At 45.8% G+C, this 17,756-nt stretch overlaps 1 protein-coding gene across 1 annotated transcript in view; it reads right to left on the bottom strand.

Annotated features, from left to right (window-relative positions):
* Positions 1-17,756, bottom strand: part of TCF4 (transcription factor 4) — a 252,246-nt gene that overhangs the window by 19,454 nt on the left and 215,036 nt on the right. The window contains exons 11-14 of the mRNA XM_019470871.1: positions 17,428-17,560; positions 6,342-6,409; positions 4,981-5,059; positions 2,114-2,190 (exon numbers count right to left, since the gene is read on the bottom strand). Coding sequence (XP_019326416.1) covers positions 2,114-2,190; positions 4,981-5,059; positions 6,342-6,409; positions 17,428-17,560 — 357 coding nt within the window. The remainder of the gene's footprint in view (positions 1-2,113; positions 2,191-4,980; positions 5,060-6,341; positions 6,410-17,427; positions 17,561-17,756) is intronic.

The raw sequence follows: 17,756 nt of genomic DNA, 5'->3' as shown, positions 1-17,756 counted from the left end.
TGGTTTTTTTTTTTTCCTTTTTCTTTTTTTTTTTTTTAAAGGACTGATTTTGTTTCCCTAGGGCAATGTTTAGAGTAGCGTTGTGGGGAAGGAGAGAGCATGGTTAACACGAGTACAGCTTTGATTTTCATGGGCAAAACAGGTTCAATGATTCCTCATGAACATAATCATTACAGTACATATGTTGCCCTCTATGTCTTTGAAAAGTTTTAGTGATACTTAAAAAAAAAAAAAAAAAAAAAAAAAAAAAAAAAAAAAACAAGTAGAAGTAAAGAAACAAATATACCTCTAATTGTAATCAATCTCTGACCGGGATTTCCCTCCCCCCATCTAATCCCAGGATCACACACAAAGAGAGAAAGAGAAACTACCAGGTCCTACAGTCCCTTGCTGCCAGTTGGATTTTTTCCCTACAGGTATGCATCCTGAAATCACTTTTTATCACTGGTAAAAGCAGCAATAAATACTCTTCCCTAACTGAGCAGCTTACAGCCGGTGAGCAATGTGGCAACGACTAGCAGCTAGGGCCGTCCCGGGGGGTGAGGGGTGCAGGGCTGCTCCCAACCCCCCCCGGCTGCAATGCCACTGGGGTCCCTACAACCGAGCGCCCGGGAAGGACAGGCCCTCGCCTCCCACTTCTCCAACCACCCTAAAAGCACAGCCCACCCACAGCCCTGGGGAGGGCCTTCCAGAACCCCGACCGCTGCTTTCCCCAGTTACTGCCTCCCAACACCATGCTCTTGCTAAGCCAAAAAATAGCCCCTGAGGTGTGCTGCTGGCAGGGCGAGGACGAGGAGAAGCAATGGGCTGCAGGGAATAACAACCTTGAGGCTTCAGTTTGCCTGCTGCACAGGCTGCTCCACAGAAGGAGGGACCCGTGTCTGCGTGTCATGCTCTGGGAACAACCCACTGCGGGAGCCACTGCCCACAGAACCCCCCGCTGCACCCCCTGCTCTGCTTCCCCCAAGCCCCACCGCTGTCCTCGGCTGTCCCCAGCACAAGCCATGTGTGGACCTGGGCACCTGAAGTCTTTGCTGTTTAATAAAATATGAAAGGGGGAAACTCAACAGGGCAGCCCCCAAGCACTGGGGAACGTGAGCTGCAAAAATAATTAGGCGTAGCTTATGGACCTCTTCAGCAAATCTCTTAACCAACCCATTGCTCTCCATAAACCAAAACAACTAAAAAAAACCTCCAGAAGACAGATAGCCTAGAAAATATCATGGTCAATCACGAGAAGGATTTCTGTATCAGGGCGGAAAAAACAGTCCATGCTAATTCCTGACTCTGGCAAACTTCTAACGAAGCCAACAGGACTGCTGCATCACCCCGTACTAGGGGGGTTAAACACTGTGCCCTCAGGATTATCTGATTGCTTTTATTTTTTAAGGACATTTTTAAGTTCTAGCACTATTTATTTTACACCCAACAGTATGTCAGGCGTTTCACACCAATTAGTGAAACCCCCTAGACTTCCAACTGAGACCAACAACCAACCGAGAAGAGCGAGACAGAGGACATCGGACTCTCTACAGTTCTTCTCTGTCCTAACGTGCTTTTGGCCAGCTCCAACTCTTACTTAATCTTTCCATTAGGAAAGGTAACAAATCTTACTGACATTCCTTTAACCCTCTGTGCCACGCGAGCATTTAGGACCAGCTCGGCCTGGCAAGCTGAGCCCACCGGCTTTTCCTGCGGAGAGGACTCCTGACCATCACTGCTGTATCGGCCGCGCTCCCTCCCTCACTCCACAGGACTGACAGACGCTCCGTCCTGCGTGACAGCCACCACGGCTTCCCACTCCCATTTTCTCTACAATCTATTCCATCTGCCTGCTCATCCTCCCCTCTTTTTGTGGTCCTCGTTCCCCTTCTCAGTAGATTTCAACACCGCATCCCCTGTCAAACAGGAGACCCTGGCCAGCAGCATCTCAAACCACATCACGTGTCTAGAGCACGGGGCACCCATGATACGAATTTAGAGGTGGTAAAATCAAGTCCGAGGGCATAGCGGTCACTAACGAAATGAAAACCTGCGTGAGAAGAATGGATGAGAAATGGAAAGAACAGCAAGTAAAATACTGAGGCAGAGGAGGTCACTAATCAAAACATACCAAAGAGTGTAAGGGACCTTCATAATTGGGAGATGATGACGCTTGACCTCCATTTCTAGACCAAACAGCTGTGCCTGCTAATAGTAAAATTGGAATTACCATTAGAACTATGCAAACAAAAATGTCTTTCAAACTTTTTGGACAGTTTTGTAGACATGTAAATGCCGTATTCCAGATAGACTATAGAGCAGACATATGGAGAACTTCCAAAATACACACGGATGAAAAAAAAAGGTATTTTGTAGCAAAGCACGTAGATGCAGGCCACAAAGTTCCCCCAGGCTGCTCCTCCGCATAGAGGGCTGCATTCATTCGGCAGCTGGAGCTGCGAGAGGCTCCGGGAGAAGGAAACGTCTCGGTGGTGGAAGGAGAAGCAGCGCTGCCTCTGGGTGCTGCGGGGCGGCTGGACCCCTACGCGAGCCCAGCACAGACTAGCCCATTCTCCTAGCCCTGCTTCCAGACACACTCAGTGCCACTGATTACGTCATCCCACCATCAAATTTACAAAATCTTAAAAAAAGAAGTCAGTAAAAGCACTGCACACAACATTCACGTATACGCTGATAAGGTTTGCGCTCTCTTTGGGCAGATTATTTGGTTTGGCCCAGTGAGACCGCCAAAGGTCTGACCGAAAACCTTCTGGTTTGTATCCGCTGCTCTAAATCTGTTCCTGCTGCTGCGGGAAGAAAAGGGTTCCTGGTCTCCAGCAGCATTTTCTAAGGAAAAATCTGCCCTTGTGAAAGAGGCAAACATGGGGAAAAGAAGTTTTTTTCAGCTATTTTTCCCAACAGCTTTTATATATATAGCACAACGCTTAGACAATTTATAATATTCTTTTGAACGAGTGATCTTCTGAATGATCTCATAAAACGGGGTTAAGAATTTGAGATGGAAATATTAGGATTTTAATCTTAATGTCTACGTTGAGTGGCATTTGCTTGGACTGAGACAGGCCAGGGTGGAACTCAGGCAATTTTTTTTAGGCTCTCACAGTTAAGATTCTGTTTCTCATAAAAGTCAAAATTATGTCAGTTCTAATTAAAACTTAAATCTTCCCTTTTCTGGTCCCCATGGAGCTTTTAGTTGAGGTTTTGCTACAGCACTGAATGAAGCAATGAGCAGCAATCTTTACTTTCGAAATAATTTTTAACTAGCCCTTGATATCCTTGAGGGAAAGCGTCTTGCATGCTAAACACTTTCAGCTCTTTTAAATGCACTTACACTCCTTATTTTTATTTATTTTGACACTCGGTTCTCCCTATTTACCCAGTAGAGCCTGCAGAAAGCAACGCAGCCCAAATTCACATGGGATTTTTCTCTTTGGCTCGGCCCCTTCCATCGGGAAGGAGGGCAGCGCCTCGCTAGGTGAAACGCAGCCCCAGTGCCGGGGGTGCTACACCTGGGGGGTGATTCCAGGCAAAACAAGGGCAGAAAGCCCTTTTCTGAGGTGTGGGAACCCCCCAGGCTATGACAGGCCAGGTGGTCCCTCTGTCCCCCATCCCCTGCTGGGGGTGGCTTTGCGGGGACATTTGTTGACTGGATGTCACCCCGATGTTACGTGCTCCTTCACAGCAGGTGAGCGTGATGGAGGTGGACGTGGCGCCCTCCTGGACCTCGTCCTGGAGGCTGCCATGGTCCCTCTGTCCCCCATCCCCTGCTGGGGGTGGTTTTGCGGGGACATTTGTTGACTGGATGTCACCCCGATGTTACGTGCTCCTTCACAGCAGGTGAGCGTGATGGAGGTGGACGTGGCGCCCTCCTGGCCCTCAACCTGCAGAGGCTGCCAGCTAGCACAAGCCTCTCCATCCCTCCTTCCAAAAGGGTCTCGTCACTGTAGAGCTGCTATTAGGTCTAGGTCTCTGAGGCTGGGACACCATTTTAAAGGATCAAGAGCCCAGGAGCTCCCTCCACCTCTGTCGTGCTACTCGTGCCCCATGGAGAATGCGGGATGGATCACACCTCTCGCCAGCGCTGCCCTACGGGAACATGGTGGCCTTTTAGGATTCCCAGTGAGGTTAACAGGATCCAGGGCTCATGCACAAAGAAGAGGAGACCGGGGTCTTTGGTTATGTGTGATACAGACCTCGTCTCAAAGGGGGGGATGGGACGCCAAGAGGCCTTCTCTAAGGCGTTAGCATGTGCTGCGTGGGAGGAGAAGCCTAATACTCTAGCTGAAAAGTCTCAAGGTTTAAGAAATCTGAATTACGTTCAGGTAAACATTTAAAACACCTGATGCTCATGGGAACTACCCTGGGCCTCCAGATCTTTTCAGTTTAGGCTTTTATTAGTAAAGTGGGTCTAGTTAAAGTATGCAATTATTATAAACAAAGTATAAAATTAATCAACTGGATTCACAGGGGCTCAAGTTTGTCCAGAGACACATTTTACGGATCAAACAGGCTTTTGCTGCAGCCCCAGGAGGGGATGGGGGAACATACAAGGAGATGTACCTGGCACGGCCACCCCGGAGCGAGGCTGCCATGAGGGCTTGGGTGTCCCTGCACAGGGGCACGGCCACGGCACGGGGACACGCTCTGCACAGGGCAGAACTCATCTGCCACGAGACCCCGAGGGCACTGCAGGAAGCCGCAATAAGGATGCACAAAACCACTGCTTTTCTGTAAATGCATCCGCCCGAGAGCTGCAACGACCTTCTCTCTGCATTGGAAATACAGCGTGTAGGACACCTCTCTGCTCATCTCTGTGGGACCACCAGCCACCTGCACGTGCTGCACAGCAATACGGGAACCGCCTGGTGCTGCCGGCTGGATGCACATCTCACACCCAGTACCGTAGGAGCTCATTTAGGCATCTCCTACCAAAAATATGTTGAAACGTTCAGTAAAATAGAATTGTAACAACAATACCTGAGAGAGAAGGGGGAGAACCAACAGGAGTTGAAGGATTTGATGAAAAGCTGTTGTTGGTGTGATCTGGAGAATAGATCTTTAAAAGATGATACAGAATTAATCTAAAGCCATCACAAACTGATGCAGAAAGAAATATGGAATTCTTATGCATTCAGTTCATTTAAATGAAAGCAGGACAGGTTAAAAAGCCTCTTATTCAAATATTAATATTTTTATAAAGACAAAACTGTATTAGATGCAGGAAGCTAGACAACAGACCCCTTTTGATGGGAACAGACACTAGCCAATTAAGCGATGGTTTCTGATTGTCACACGGATCTGCCACGGTAGATATACACATTTTCATTGCATAGACTACTTTACGAATGAGCGTCATTGAACGAAGCCTTAAAGCACGCCTGAAAATTGCTTTTTTGTTATGCTGAAATCCCTTAACGGCCAAAATAAAGCAAAGGGAGCAGAGCACGTTAAACCCTGGCACAGCGGGTAATCCGCAGCAGCAAACTCCAACTACTTGTCCGCTGCTCCGGTGAGAAAGCCCCCGCGTGCCCCGTGCCCGGGCGAGGGTGCTGCCGCCCCGCGGCGTCCCCGCTCACCACCCGTGCCATTTGTCAGGGCACCACTTCAAAGTGGATTCTGTACTGTATCAGTTATTTCAGGCAAACTAGAGTCTGACTTTTCGTCTTTTTCAATGAAGCATCGAAGAATATGCAAAAAAAATTAACTCTCATGAGAACTCAATGGAACCCACTCTGCCCAGAAAATAACTATAGTGGTCCTTATTAAAAGTCAGCCCATGCCAACTGGTACCGCAGCGATAGCTGGGGCACGGCAGGGTTTCCTCCCGCCTTGAGCTGGAAAACTGCCGTACCCCAACTACCCAGGTAAGAGGTGGTAACTGCTGACTTTAACAGCAACCACAGTAACTGAATAGGTGGAAACTGCCATGAAAAATAGAAAATCTAAAGGCAAATTCAAAAGGAACCCTGTTTGCGGATGGCTCGGTAGTGCAGAAGTCATCCTGCCGCTGGGTTCTGTTCAGACCTCCCTCGCCCTAGGAAATGCAGTGTGTGAAAGACTGACAGACACAGCTCCTTGGCACCCAGTCAATGTGACCAGGTCAAGGCTTCCCCTCTTTCCATTTCTATTCTACCATAAAATTAGGTCTAAAACTTTTTAAACGCCATTTTGCACTGATTGTTCAATATTTCAGTTGGCAGTAACTCCACGCGGGTGACCTCTGAGACCAGATCTCTCCCGTTTGCTGTTCATCTTCGTAAACTCCAGGCGTCCAATTCTGATTAAAGTTCACACTTTCAAAACGGTAAACGTGTATTCCAAAGTAAATATTTCCTTACAGAGGCAAGTGCTTTCCCCAGCGCATCACCAGTCTGCGAGCTGCCTGCTGCCCCACTTCCTCTGTTTGCTGAAAAACAAAAGACTCGATGTAAAAACAGACAGTAAGACATCATAGACTTCTATTCCTGGTCCACTTACTCATAATTTAATTGCATTTTAATGTTAATTACATAAAATTAATCTTTAATTACCATTAATTTGTTTGCTAAGGTAGATATCAAACGCATTCATGCTCCACTTTTGCAGATAAAATATAAACTTGACATGCTGGGTTTTTTTAAAATATATTGCGTATTTGATAGTACTTGGCCATATGGCTTTACTTTTTCTGAATGAAAGGCTTCTAATAGTAGAAGATGCGCAAAGATATGGAAAATATGCAAGCGCACAGCTAGGAAAGCCCGTGGCGAGACGAAGCCTGGGCTTGGGGAAGGGCTCCTGCCTCCCCTGCCCCGTGCACAGACCCAGTGCCCGTCCAAGGGTGCTGAGTTTGTGCTCTAGGATGTGCAAATCCGCTCTAACGAGGGTTTTCTTCTTCAAAAACTCTAAGGCACTTACATATAAGGGCAATATCTCACATATAAAATGTCAAAAACTACTGCAGAGGAACATTATAAAGGCGGCAAAGACAAACTCCCCGGAGCTGGGAACGCCAGAGCTCAGCCTGCCTGCACAGCCCAATTTCTCTCTCTGCGCCCGCACTGGGAGCAGTCATTAATTCCAGGCTCTTGCCACGCTCCCAGGCAGCCCTAACCTCCCTCGCTGCAAGGGAAGGACAAAGTGCCATTAATAAGCAGCTACCCGGTATTTTGTTTTCTCCTCGTTCGCTCTGTGACCCTGGTCCTTTGTATACTTTTCAATGCACGTTTTAAAGACGTTATTAAACTCATATGGACTTTTCCAAAGTGTTCCTTCTGACTTCACTCGAACATTTCATGAGCATTTAATGAAATGATTTTTCACCATCTCTCAGGTGATGGGATTGCATCTTTTATTTAAGAAATTTAGGGCAAGAAAAATCATGGTGTAGCAGGCCACCAGTTTCTCACGCTCAGGTGATAGGATTGAAACTTCTCCGTTACAGGAGAAAAAGAAGGAAAGAAAAATTAGGGTGAAACATCCCACCAGTTTCAGCATCTGTATGTCCATTTATAAACTAAAAGCGCAGCTTTGGCTGACTGCTGCCCGTGATCAATACTTCTGCTTTCATCTCCGAGGACCCTAAGTCAGGTGGCCAGAAAACAAGAAACAAGAAGTCGGTAACGACCCCGGAAAACCTGGATTAATGTCTGGAACATGAGGGCTGAGGCAGGAGAGGATCCTGTAACGCAGAGGGGCTTGAAGGGCTTCAGTCCCCCTGTCTCCCCCCAGCAAGCCCCTCGGCAGGCTCTGCACCACGAGGCCCTGGGATCCCGTGCCCAGAGGACTTCAGGAGCAAACCCACCCCCTGCTCTGAGCCAGGTGCATCCCACGGGAAAAGGAGTCAGGGACCAAATTGCCCACGTTTGTACCACAAAGTGCAAGCACAGGCACATTTTTGGTCATTAAAAAGTAATATTAAAAAGCCTCCTCCAAGTTTCACCCCAGCATTATGCAGTTAAATACTCAGGGCATGGGAAGGAGCAGGGTTGGATCCATTCTACAGCTCTTTGATTTTGTCATTGGTGTAACTACAGTCACTAATAACTGCATGTGTATGGACCAGCACTCAAAGCTGATGAGCTGATCTGCCTGTGGATGTTGCAGCTCCACAGCAGCAGCAGGGATATCTGGGCTTCGGGGACCTCCCTGGTCCGAGGGATGTCCTGCCATGCCCCTTCAGAGCAACCTTTCTGCTCCACCTCCTCCAGTCTTCCCACCCTGAAAGCATTTATCTCATCCACTGTCTCCATTAGCTTTTCCTAGTCTCCATCCCTTGCCCCTTTCATCCCAGCCTTCCTTGCTTAGCAGTTACCGTATCTCTGCTGTCAGAGGGATCAGTTATTGATCCTCCATCCTGCCTAAGCCCAAAATTTCTAGCAGCAGCTTCAGCAGGGTCTAGTTAGGAAAACTTAAGGAATGGCACAGAACGGTGTTTTCCTTCTATTTCTCACGTACAACGTGCATGTTATTAAATTTAAGAAATGCAGCCCTTTACATTTAACCTGACTGTGCAACTTGGACGTTTCAGCATTTCTCCTACAGCAGACTCCTCTGGAAAGGCCTCAAGGACTACGGGTGTCCCAGATGCCGCTAGACAAACTTGTACAGTGCAGTTTGCAAGTACGTCTTTGCTTACTCCTTTTTTTCCCCTTTTGTTAGTTAAACTTTTACTTTTATTATTGCTATTTGAAAATGTGCTCATCTGCCGATGACAGCTTATTTGCGATCTCAGCTCAGTTTGAAATTAGGCATCAAGATGTATAAAGAAAGATACACAAAGAAAAGTGAAGACAGATAGAACAGGCGGTGTCAGCTAGAGATACAACTTATCAGGGTAATATAATGTTGTAAATGACAACCTAAAGGTTTGCGACTTGAATAATACCAGGCAAATGTCCAGAAATTCAGTTACTTCACTCTAAAGTGAACTGTGAATCTAAATCTAGATCATGCATTGTTTTTTCCTTTTTCTAAGTGACTCTAACTACATTATTCTAAAATTAAGTCCTACATTTGTCTGTCTGAAGGCTGATTTCTCCTAATGAGACAAGTTATACCAGTCCTGCGGGAGAAGCAAACGCAGGGACCACAGTCTTGCTCCATGTACTCGTGGAAACCTGACAGTGCTGAGCTGGGCCACGTATTATATTAGTCACCGCTAAGAACAAAGGAATTCTTCAGATATACTGAATATTAAACTTTTCCTGAAAGACTTTGAAGAAAAATTAATGCAGTAGGCCTGGAAAACATACAGGGAGAGCCTCAAGGATGGGCAGCAGTGTGCAAAGTTCCCTTTTGCAGAGAAGAGGAAGCTTCACTGGGAAAGGGATGCTTGAAAAGCAATACAGCAGAGGTTTGTAACATGGGGAAGGCAAGCTCACATCACTATTCATTGCTCTCCCCGTATAAAAACTGAAAGCCACCCATTAAAACAAACAAAAAAGACTTTTTTTTTCACTAGCATCCAGTCAGATGGCGAAACTTGTTGCTTTAAGGTACGCAAAGACCAAACATATAAATAAATTTAAAAAGAACTGGATAAATTCATGGAGAAGAACATCCATCGGTGGCTACTGAACACCAGCCCCAGATGCAACCCCAACTCGGGACGGCTCCGAGATGCAGGCTGCAAAACCCCAAGGAAAAGCCAGAGGAGGGAGGAGCGCACACATGGATGCTTTGGCTGAGGCTCCCTCCCAGCTGCCGGCCGCCCCCAGCCTCCAGTGCTCTTGGGTTTGGGTTCTTGGGGACAGAGGAGAAAATGGGCAAATGAAACTAAGGCACCTTCTGCATGGAAGAGTAAGTTAACCATAAGCAGACAGAGATCTTCTAAAAGTGTTCATGTCCTGAAAATAACTGGGATTACTTAAATACAGCTAACTTTTTAATGTATGGTTTTTATTTCTTACATCACTAATGGTTTTAAATGTAAATTATTATTTGCTTTAGCTATCATTTTGGTAATGTAAGGGACATGACTGAAATCTGTAGGTGACTAAAGAAAACCCCATATTTGAAGGGAGAACAGAAAAACGAAGTCTTAAGAAGAAACACAGCAAGGAGTGTCTGCTCCAAGAGCCCAAAGATTTCGGGAGCAACGGGACAAAACTAACATCATCCCAGGACCGGGCACTACAGAAATAAGAACGAGACCTCAAACGTAGGAAAAGATAACCCAGGGTATCACTACAGAGAAAGGTAATGTACAGTGCTGCTTTACACAGGGAATGGCTATGGAATATAATCAACTGTTTCTATTAATATCACACAGTTGTTGGTCCATCACTTTACCACCAGCTTCAATGAAACACTCTTTAAATACAGCCACTGACGCCCCAACAGCTCAGCAGGGACAGGCTTAGCTGTCAGCTTCGGTGTGCACTACAACTGCCAGGTTTAAACCATCGGGGTATTTATCCGAGCTCTGAAAAGCACCGCTGGTGTCCAGAACAGCACCCAGAACGGAAGAAAATTTATATGAAAAGCAAAAACTATTTGGACTAGGCTGGGACATGCATCGTGAAGACAGATGCAGATACTCAGAGCACGTCCGTGCAGACACCGCTCCTCGTGTGCGAGCGGGCGGCGGAGAAGAAGGATTGCAGCCCAGCCCAGCTGGCATCAGATTTGTCATCCTGCACCAAAGAGCAATCTGATGAAATCCGCAGACGGTGCTTCCACAGCAGCCCTATAAATCTTCCCGGCAGGGGCATTTGCAAGGTAACCTGCAGAGAGTGTGCCAAACCCCGGCTGAACGAACTCTGAAATAACTTGAGGGTCATCACGGTAGGGTCTCAGACTGCCTAAAGCCTTGCTCTTCACCTCTGGGTAAAACTGATCCTCAGCCGGTTTTCCAAAAGAATGTAGAATGCAGAACAGATATCAATCCTACCTAAACAAAAGGCTTTCATCACATCCAACAAGGGCTCCTCCACTTCCCTTCAGCTCCCTTTGGAAGAAAACCATAAGATGTACGGGTTGAGCAAGATGGGAGGAATTAGGCAAATATTTAATGCAAGTTACATGTAGACAAAAAAAATTTTTAATGGCTTACGAGTTAATATTAGAAGCTTTTTCAAGCCCATCAGAAATAAGGACAACGATGGAGAGTTGGTAGGACCTGCAAACAACCAAGATGCAACAGGAGAATTCAAGGAAAAAAAGGGTAATAGAAGAAATGCTAAATAGATCATTTTCATCTGCGATCCTCAGCCGGTTTTCCAAAAGAATGTAGAATGCAGAACAGATATCAATCCTACCTAAACAAAAGGCTTTCATCACATCCAACAAGGGCTCCTCCACTTCCCTTCAGCTCCCTTTGGAAGAAAACCATAAGATGTACAGGTTGAGCAAGATGGGAGGAATTAGGCAAATATTTAATGCAAGTTACATGTAAGACCAAAAAATTTTTAATGGCTTAAGAGTTAATATTAGAAGCTTTTTCAAGCCCATCAGAAATAAGGACAACGATGGAGAGTTGGTAGGACCTGCAAACAACCAAGATGCAACAGGAGAATTCAAGGAAAAAAAGGGTAATAGAAGAAATGCTAAATAGATCATTTTCATCTGCCTTGCCATAGGACAGATGGTATTTTACAAGGGATTAGTCAGAAAAATTGGCTCCAACTGAAGTGTCAATGTAAAGGCTTTAAAATAAATCAATAAAAAGAAAAATAAAGAAGAGCCAAAGGACGTTTCTAAGAGCTCTCAAGAAACTCAAACACAAAATTGTCTAACTTCTAACCGCAGTGTAAAACCGACTGCTTAGATCAACCTAGTGCTGAAGTAAAGAAGGTAGAAAATATTAAAAACCAATATTGAAAACTAAGTTCGGTGAATTCAAAGAACCACCAGATTTTAAATCTGACTTCTCTACTAGGAAAGATAACAAAGAGCAATACACATATGGATAAATACTCCACATTGCACAACCAACACTGCTTTTTTGGAGGAAAGCATGTCTTGTAAATCTAAATTCTTTCAAAAACATGATGAGCACATCAATGCAGGAGATCCAGTAACGTAACTGATTTGTACTCCCAGCTTTCAACAAAGCCACCTCCCAAAGGCTCTTAAAGAACCTAAACTGTCTTCAGATAACAGGGAAGTGAGGATATTCTTGCAGATTAAGAACTGATTAAGAGAGAGACTACAAGAACAGGAATTAATAGTTAGCTTTGTAAGTGAGGAGTATTACCAGCAAATTCCCAGTCATGCGGATCTGTACTGTTCAACATACTCATACGTGGCCTGGAAAAAGATGTGGCATACACCGAGGCTGTGACGTGGGGCAAGATCCTGATTCAGGATAATAAAATATAATGTTATGTGTAAAGAGGAGCTCTTGTAACACTAACTTGCTGGGCAATAAATGCCATACATACATAAAAAACACCAGGCAACAAACACGGGGGGAAAAAAGCCTTATGCCATAAATACACACAAGCAGGCTCTCAGTTACCTAACAAGCAGTCCAGAAAGAGGAGAAAACCTAGAGCTGCAGTCAGTAATTAGCTGACAACCTGAGCTGATGGTTAAGCAGCAGAACCAGCCCCTCGCTGCCCCCAAGAAAACCCCAACAACGAGCAACGACTGGGCAAAGAGGAGAGACAACCCAGAAGCCCGTTACGTCCCTCTACGAATTCACAACACACTTGTATTTTGGATACAGAGCAAAGATCTGGTACGTCCATCAAGGAAGAGCATCAAGGTCTACAGAACAGAAGTGAAGTCAGATAAAGCAGAGGGTGGTTCCTTTAGAGGACGAACTCGATAAATATGGATTCTCCAGCTTGGAAAAGGGACCACTACAGCGGGGTATGACGCAGGCTACATAAGCCCAAACAGCAGGGCAGAAAGGCTATCATCTGGTCCTTACGGCAGCATGAGAAGGAGGGGGGACCACAACAGGTCTTGAGGGAGCAGAGTCAAAATGAAAGAGGAGGAGCACCATTTCACAAACGCATAACGTCACTGTGCCAGACCAAGCCTCCAGGAAAGGCTGGGTCACTTCATGGAGAAGAATGAACTCAAGCTTCCTAAATACTCAGCGCTGCACCCAGCCCTGGAACGACTGGGAAAATATCATACATGTTTGCTTTGTTTTTCTATTCCTCCCAAAGAAATCCTTAGAGTCTTTGCCGGAGATAGGACCATTGCATAGATGAGCTGTGGGTCTGAACAAGGACAGATATTTTCAAGTTCTTATGCAAAACCCTGAACAACTTAGCGCAAGGAACGCCATGAAACTCCCCCAAACCTGGAAGGGCACAGTTTATCCAAGACATCTCTGCACTGGGCTTTAATAGAACGAAGTAGCCAAATCCAGACTTAAAGAAAGGTTTAATTAATTAATTAATTGATGATGGACAAAGGTTTGAGGCAAGAGCAAGGGAATACTCAATGAAACTTCCAGGAAAAGAAATTAAAACAGGTAAGGGAAGTCCATCTCCACACAGCAGGTAGCGAGCGTGCAGCCAGGGGAAGCCGTGCAAGCAGACAGCCTCAGCAGGTTCAAAGGGGATTAGACAACCGCATGGGCAACAGGTCCATAAATAGGTGCTTGAAGAACCAGGCAGGGATGTCCCCTCCAACCTCACTATCGTGACAGTCCTGGGTGCTGGGGCAGTGCAAAGGGCAGGAGCTGCAGAAATGGCCAGGATTACATTTTGCCACTGAAGGCTAACTAGACGGACCACCCGTCTGAAGCAGTAAGGCATTTCTCATCTACCTCTGCTAGTCTTATTTCCTCAAACCGGTCTAAATGCACTTATTATTAGAGACTACAACTACACAGACGTGAGCCTGAACGCTGGCTTCCCCACTTGAGAAGGGCAGGTCTCCACTGACACGAAGCATCAGCAAATTTTCGCGTGATGCAGAAGACAAAGATAACTTGGGAACAGGATTGTAAAACAGGACTTGAAAACGCACCGCAAAAGCTGTCGCTTTTACTTGTGAGCTATTCCCCCACTCACAAGACTATTAATGTACTGAAGACATCGTGAAAGACTGCAACCTTTTGATGGATTGATTCTAACTCTGTTGAAGAGCGTGTTTATTGTTACAGTTAATCTCCTAAAACTTTCTCAGCATGCTTCTGCGAAGAACAATTCTGCACTGGAAGGCAAAGGGACAGAATGATGAAGTACAGCCTTTTCACATCCTTCTGGTGGGATTCTGATTGTAAATCTTAGATTATTGAATAAAATTCCAGGAATCTGTATCTCAGCGAGTACAATTATATCTAGCAAAGCATCTCGTGTAACCGATAGGCTGGAGCCTTCCATTAGAGAATTCCAGCCAGACTTTTTATAGTTTAAATTCTAGTACAAACTCACGCTGTTCTGATGGAATAGCGCTTTCTGAAACAGCAGACTGGAAATTATGTTTCTATGTTAAGAAGAGTGGAAAAACTTGCACCATCTCGGTATTCACAGCTGATGATCTTCCCAAATTATGAGGAAGTGACATTGCTGGATAAAAGTCATATTCTTCTCATACTGCGTGACAGTTCACCACCCTCCTGTAACTGGAAGCTTAACATACTTGTAAAATATACAGTGCAGTATTATGTGACTGCTCTGGTAATAAAATTACTGTGAAACCAGTGCCTCAAGGGGAAATGCACATAATGTTTCTCCTGGAAAAGCTGCATGTCACAGTGCATAATGTCACACAAACAACATGTCATTAGAAGTGAAAGCAGCAAGCGGGATTAATACATGCATCAGACGGATACGAAAGACTCGTACAGCGTATGCTAAAGGCGCTCTATCTCAATAACTGGTTGCCTAAACATTGCACCGCTTCAGACCTTTGAAAATAAAAAGCTAATGCTTAGCATAAAATTAACCACTGCCAATGCCGCCCTATAGTCCCTTGAAAGGATTCTCTCCCTCCTGTCTTTCAAAGCTGCACGACCATCAGGGAACGCAGCTCATCTGCCCGAGCCCTGCTCACTGTGGTCTGTGTCCCCAGGCGGGGATGGCACGGCGGGGCTACGCCAACGCCCTCGGGGACCAGGATGGAGGCACATCGCCTCCCGGCTGGGCCAGCTCCAACGGCTTTCTCAGGAAAATCAGGGACAAGACGGCGTGTGCCCAGACTTCAGGGGAGGTTCACTGGTTTAGGAGGAGAATAGGACTTGCACTGAGATCCAAGAAATACTTTTGCAGCCCTCAGTTCAGACACAGCTCAACAGTACTACTTGTTGAATATTTACAGCTGCTAAAAAAAATCTGCATATTTGTATTGTTGCTCTTCTGATTCACACACTGGGTTTTTCAGGAGATGAATCCAGATGAAAATCCGGATGCATTTTTTACATGGGAAATTTAGGCACTTTTCTGGGTGGCTCCCTGAGGCACAGGGCAGGAGGCTGCATTCGCACTCCTACCTGTTTACGTCCCTCTGCGAGATTTTTGCGTCCCTAAATGTTATCTGTAAGGCTGCTGCATAACTGGTGTAAAGACGGCTGAATTAAATTTGACTCTATTAGACTTCTTTTGAGGGAGAAAGAACGAGTGATTTTCCTATGTCACGGACACAGAAGCAGTGACACATTGTAAAGGAAGAACTCTCAATGGAATGGCAAGATTGAGCACAGAAATGCTATCCTGAAATGGGATACGTTTTTCTCAGACAGTGACAAATTAAGAAGGGACTGTATTTAGTTTCTTCTTTGTTCAGAGACCCTGAACAATATGATGCCCATGTGTTAATGTTTGAACCCACCCTCCATTCTTACTGCATTAGTCCTGCTCGCAGTCATTCAATACAGAATCACGTGTGTAATCCAAAACATGTGTCCAGCGATGTGTTCCCTATTTACCCATTATTTAATTAGCTTTATTTGCTCTTTGAGATATAGGCGAAGCAATATTTTTTTATTTCCTGTATTTAAGTATGAACCGGTATTTGCCAAATATTTAAGTATACAGAGGCATGCTCTTAATTTACAGAGTCACCCTCAGCGACGTCAGAGGCAGCTCTCTTCCTTACATGGACAAGCCGCCACCCCCGCTTCCCCCACCCCCTGTGGAAGCCTAGCAAAGAACTGAAGGGGATGAATGTCGTGATACAGAAGTATCACCTCACACGGCACTGCAGGCAATTAAATCACTAAAGACAATAAAACCAGACTTCAAAACCAGCGGGACCAGGCACTTAGCTGGTACAATGTCTTCCATACAAACTTTGAAGCAAAGCGCTTTGCTGTGATTATATTTAATTCACAAAAAGAAGTAGTAGTAGTAAAATGCATAAGCAAAGGAGGCAAAGGTCAACTATGATGTACTTATTTCCATGAAATTCTTGCTATCTTTCTGCACCTGCTGAACTAAGAAGCTAGTCCTTCTGCACACTGGGATATACCATCAAATAACCCTCCACCCTGATTTCAGGTCTTTGGCGCTAGCACAGTGCACTGAAGCAGAGGAGAGTGGAGACAGGAGGGAAAGGGAGAGCCTCGGGCGGCAGCCGCAGTGCCCGACCTCAACTCACCCATGATACTGTCCGTCCCGTTGGCAGGGGGTGTGCAAGAAGATGCGCTGTAATGATTTGTGCCACTGCGGTGGAAGGTGGACATCGGAGGAAGACTGGAATTGATGTCTGCTGAGGAGTGTGATGGGTAGCTCTGTGGCAAAAAGGATAAAAAAGAGGAAATATTTTAACTATCGAGAACATGGAAGGCAGCAGGCTGCTTATATTGCCCCAGTCCCAAGCGCTGCCGTACTTCACCCAACTGAGAAAAGCAGAATGCTGCCCTAAGACTAAGCAGGGAGCATATTTTTCTACCCTAACTTAGAATCATAGAATCATTAAGGTTGGAAAAGACCTCTAAGATCATCGAGTCCAACCGTCAACCCAACACCCCCATGCCCACTAAACCACGTCCCTAAGCACCGCATCTACACGTCTTTTAAATACCTCCAGGGATGGGGACTCACCCCCCCCCCGCCGCTTCCCCCACACCCTGTGGAAGCCTAGCAAAGAACTGAAGGGGATGAATGTCGTGATACAGAAGTATCACCTCACACGGCACTGCAGGCAATTAAATCACTAAAGACAATAAAACCAGACTTCAAAACCAGCGGGACCAGGCACTTAGCTGGTACAATGTCTTCCATACAAACTTTGAAGCAAAGCGCTTTGCTGTGATTATATTTAATTCACAAAAAGAAGTAGTAGTAGTAAAATGCATAAGCAAAGGAGGCAAAGGTCAACTATGATGTACTTATTTCCATGAAATTCTTGCTATCTTTCTGCACCTGCTGAACTAAGAAGCTAGTCCTTCCGCACACCGGGATATACCATCAAATAACCCTCCACCCTGATTTCAGGTCTTTGGCGCTAGCACAGTGCACTGAAGCAGAGGAGAGTGGAGACAGGAGGGAAAGGGAGAGCCTCGGGCGGCAGCCGCAGTGCCCGACCTCAACTCACCCATGATACTGTCCGTCCCGTTGGCAGGGGGTGTGCAAGAAGATGCGCTGTAATGATTTGTGCCACTGCGGTGGAAGGTGGACATCGGAGGAAGACTGGAATTGATGTCTGCTGAGGAGTGTGATGGGTAGCTCTGTGGCAAAAAGGATAAAAAAGAGGAAATATTTTAACTATCGAGAACATGGAAGGCAGCAGGCTGCTTATATTGCCCCAGTCCCAAGCGCTGCCGTACTTCACCCAACTGAGAAAAGCAGAATGCTGCCCTAAGACTAAGCAGGGAGCATATTTTTCTACCCTAACTTAGAATCATAGAATCATTAAGGTTGGAA

This window comes from Aptenodytes forsteri, unplaced genomic scaffold, assembly GCF_000699145.1.
Source record: "Aptenodytes forsteri isolate BGI_AS27 unplaced genomic scaffold, ASM69914v1 Scaffold112, whole genome shotgun sequence".
Classification (NCBI taxonomy): domain Eukaryota; kingdom Metazoa; phylum Chordata; class Aves; order Sphenisciformes; family Spheniscidae; genus Aptenodytes; species Aptenodytes forsteri.
The sequence above is the reverse complement of the archived record's forward strand: the minus strand, read 5'-3'. Positions and strand labels throughout refer to the sequence as shown.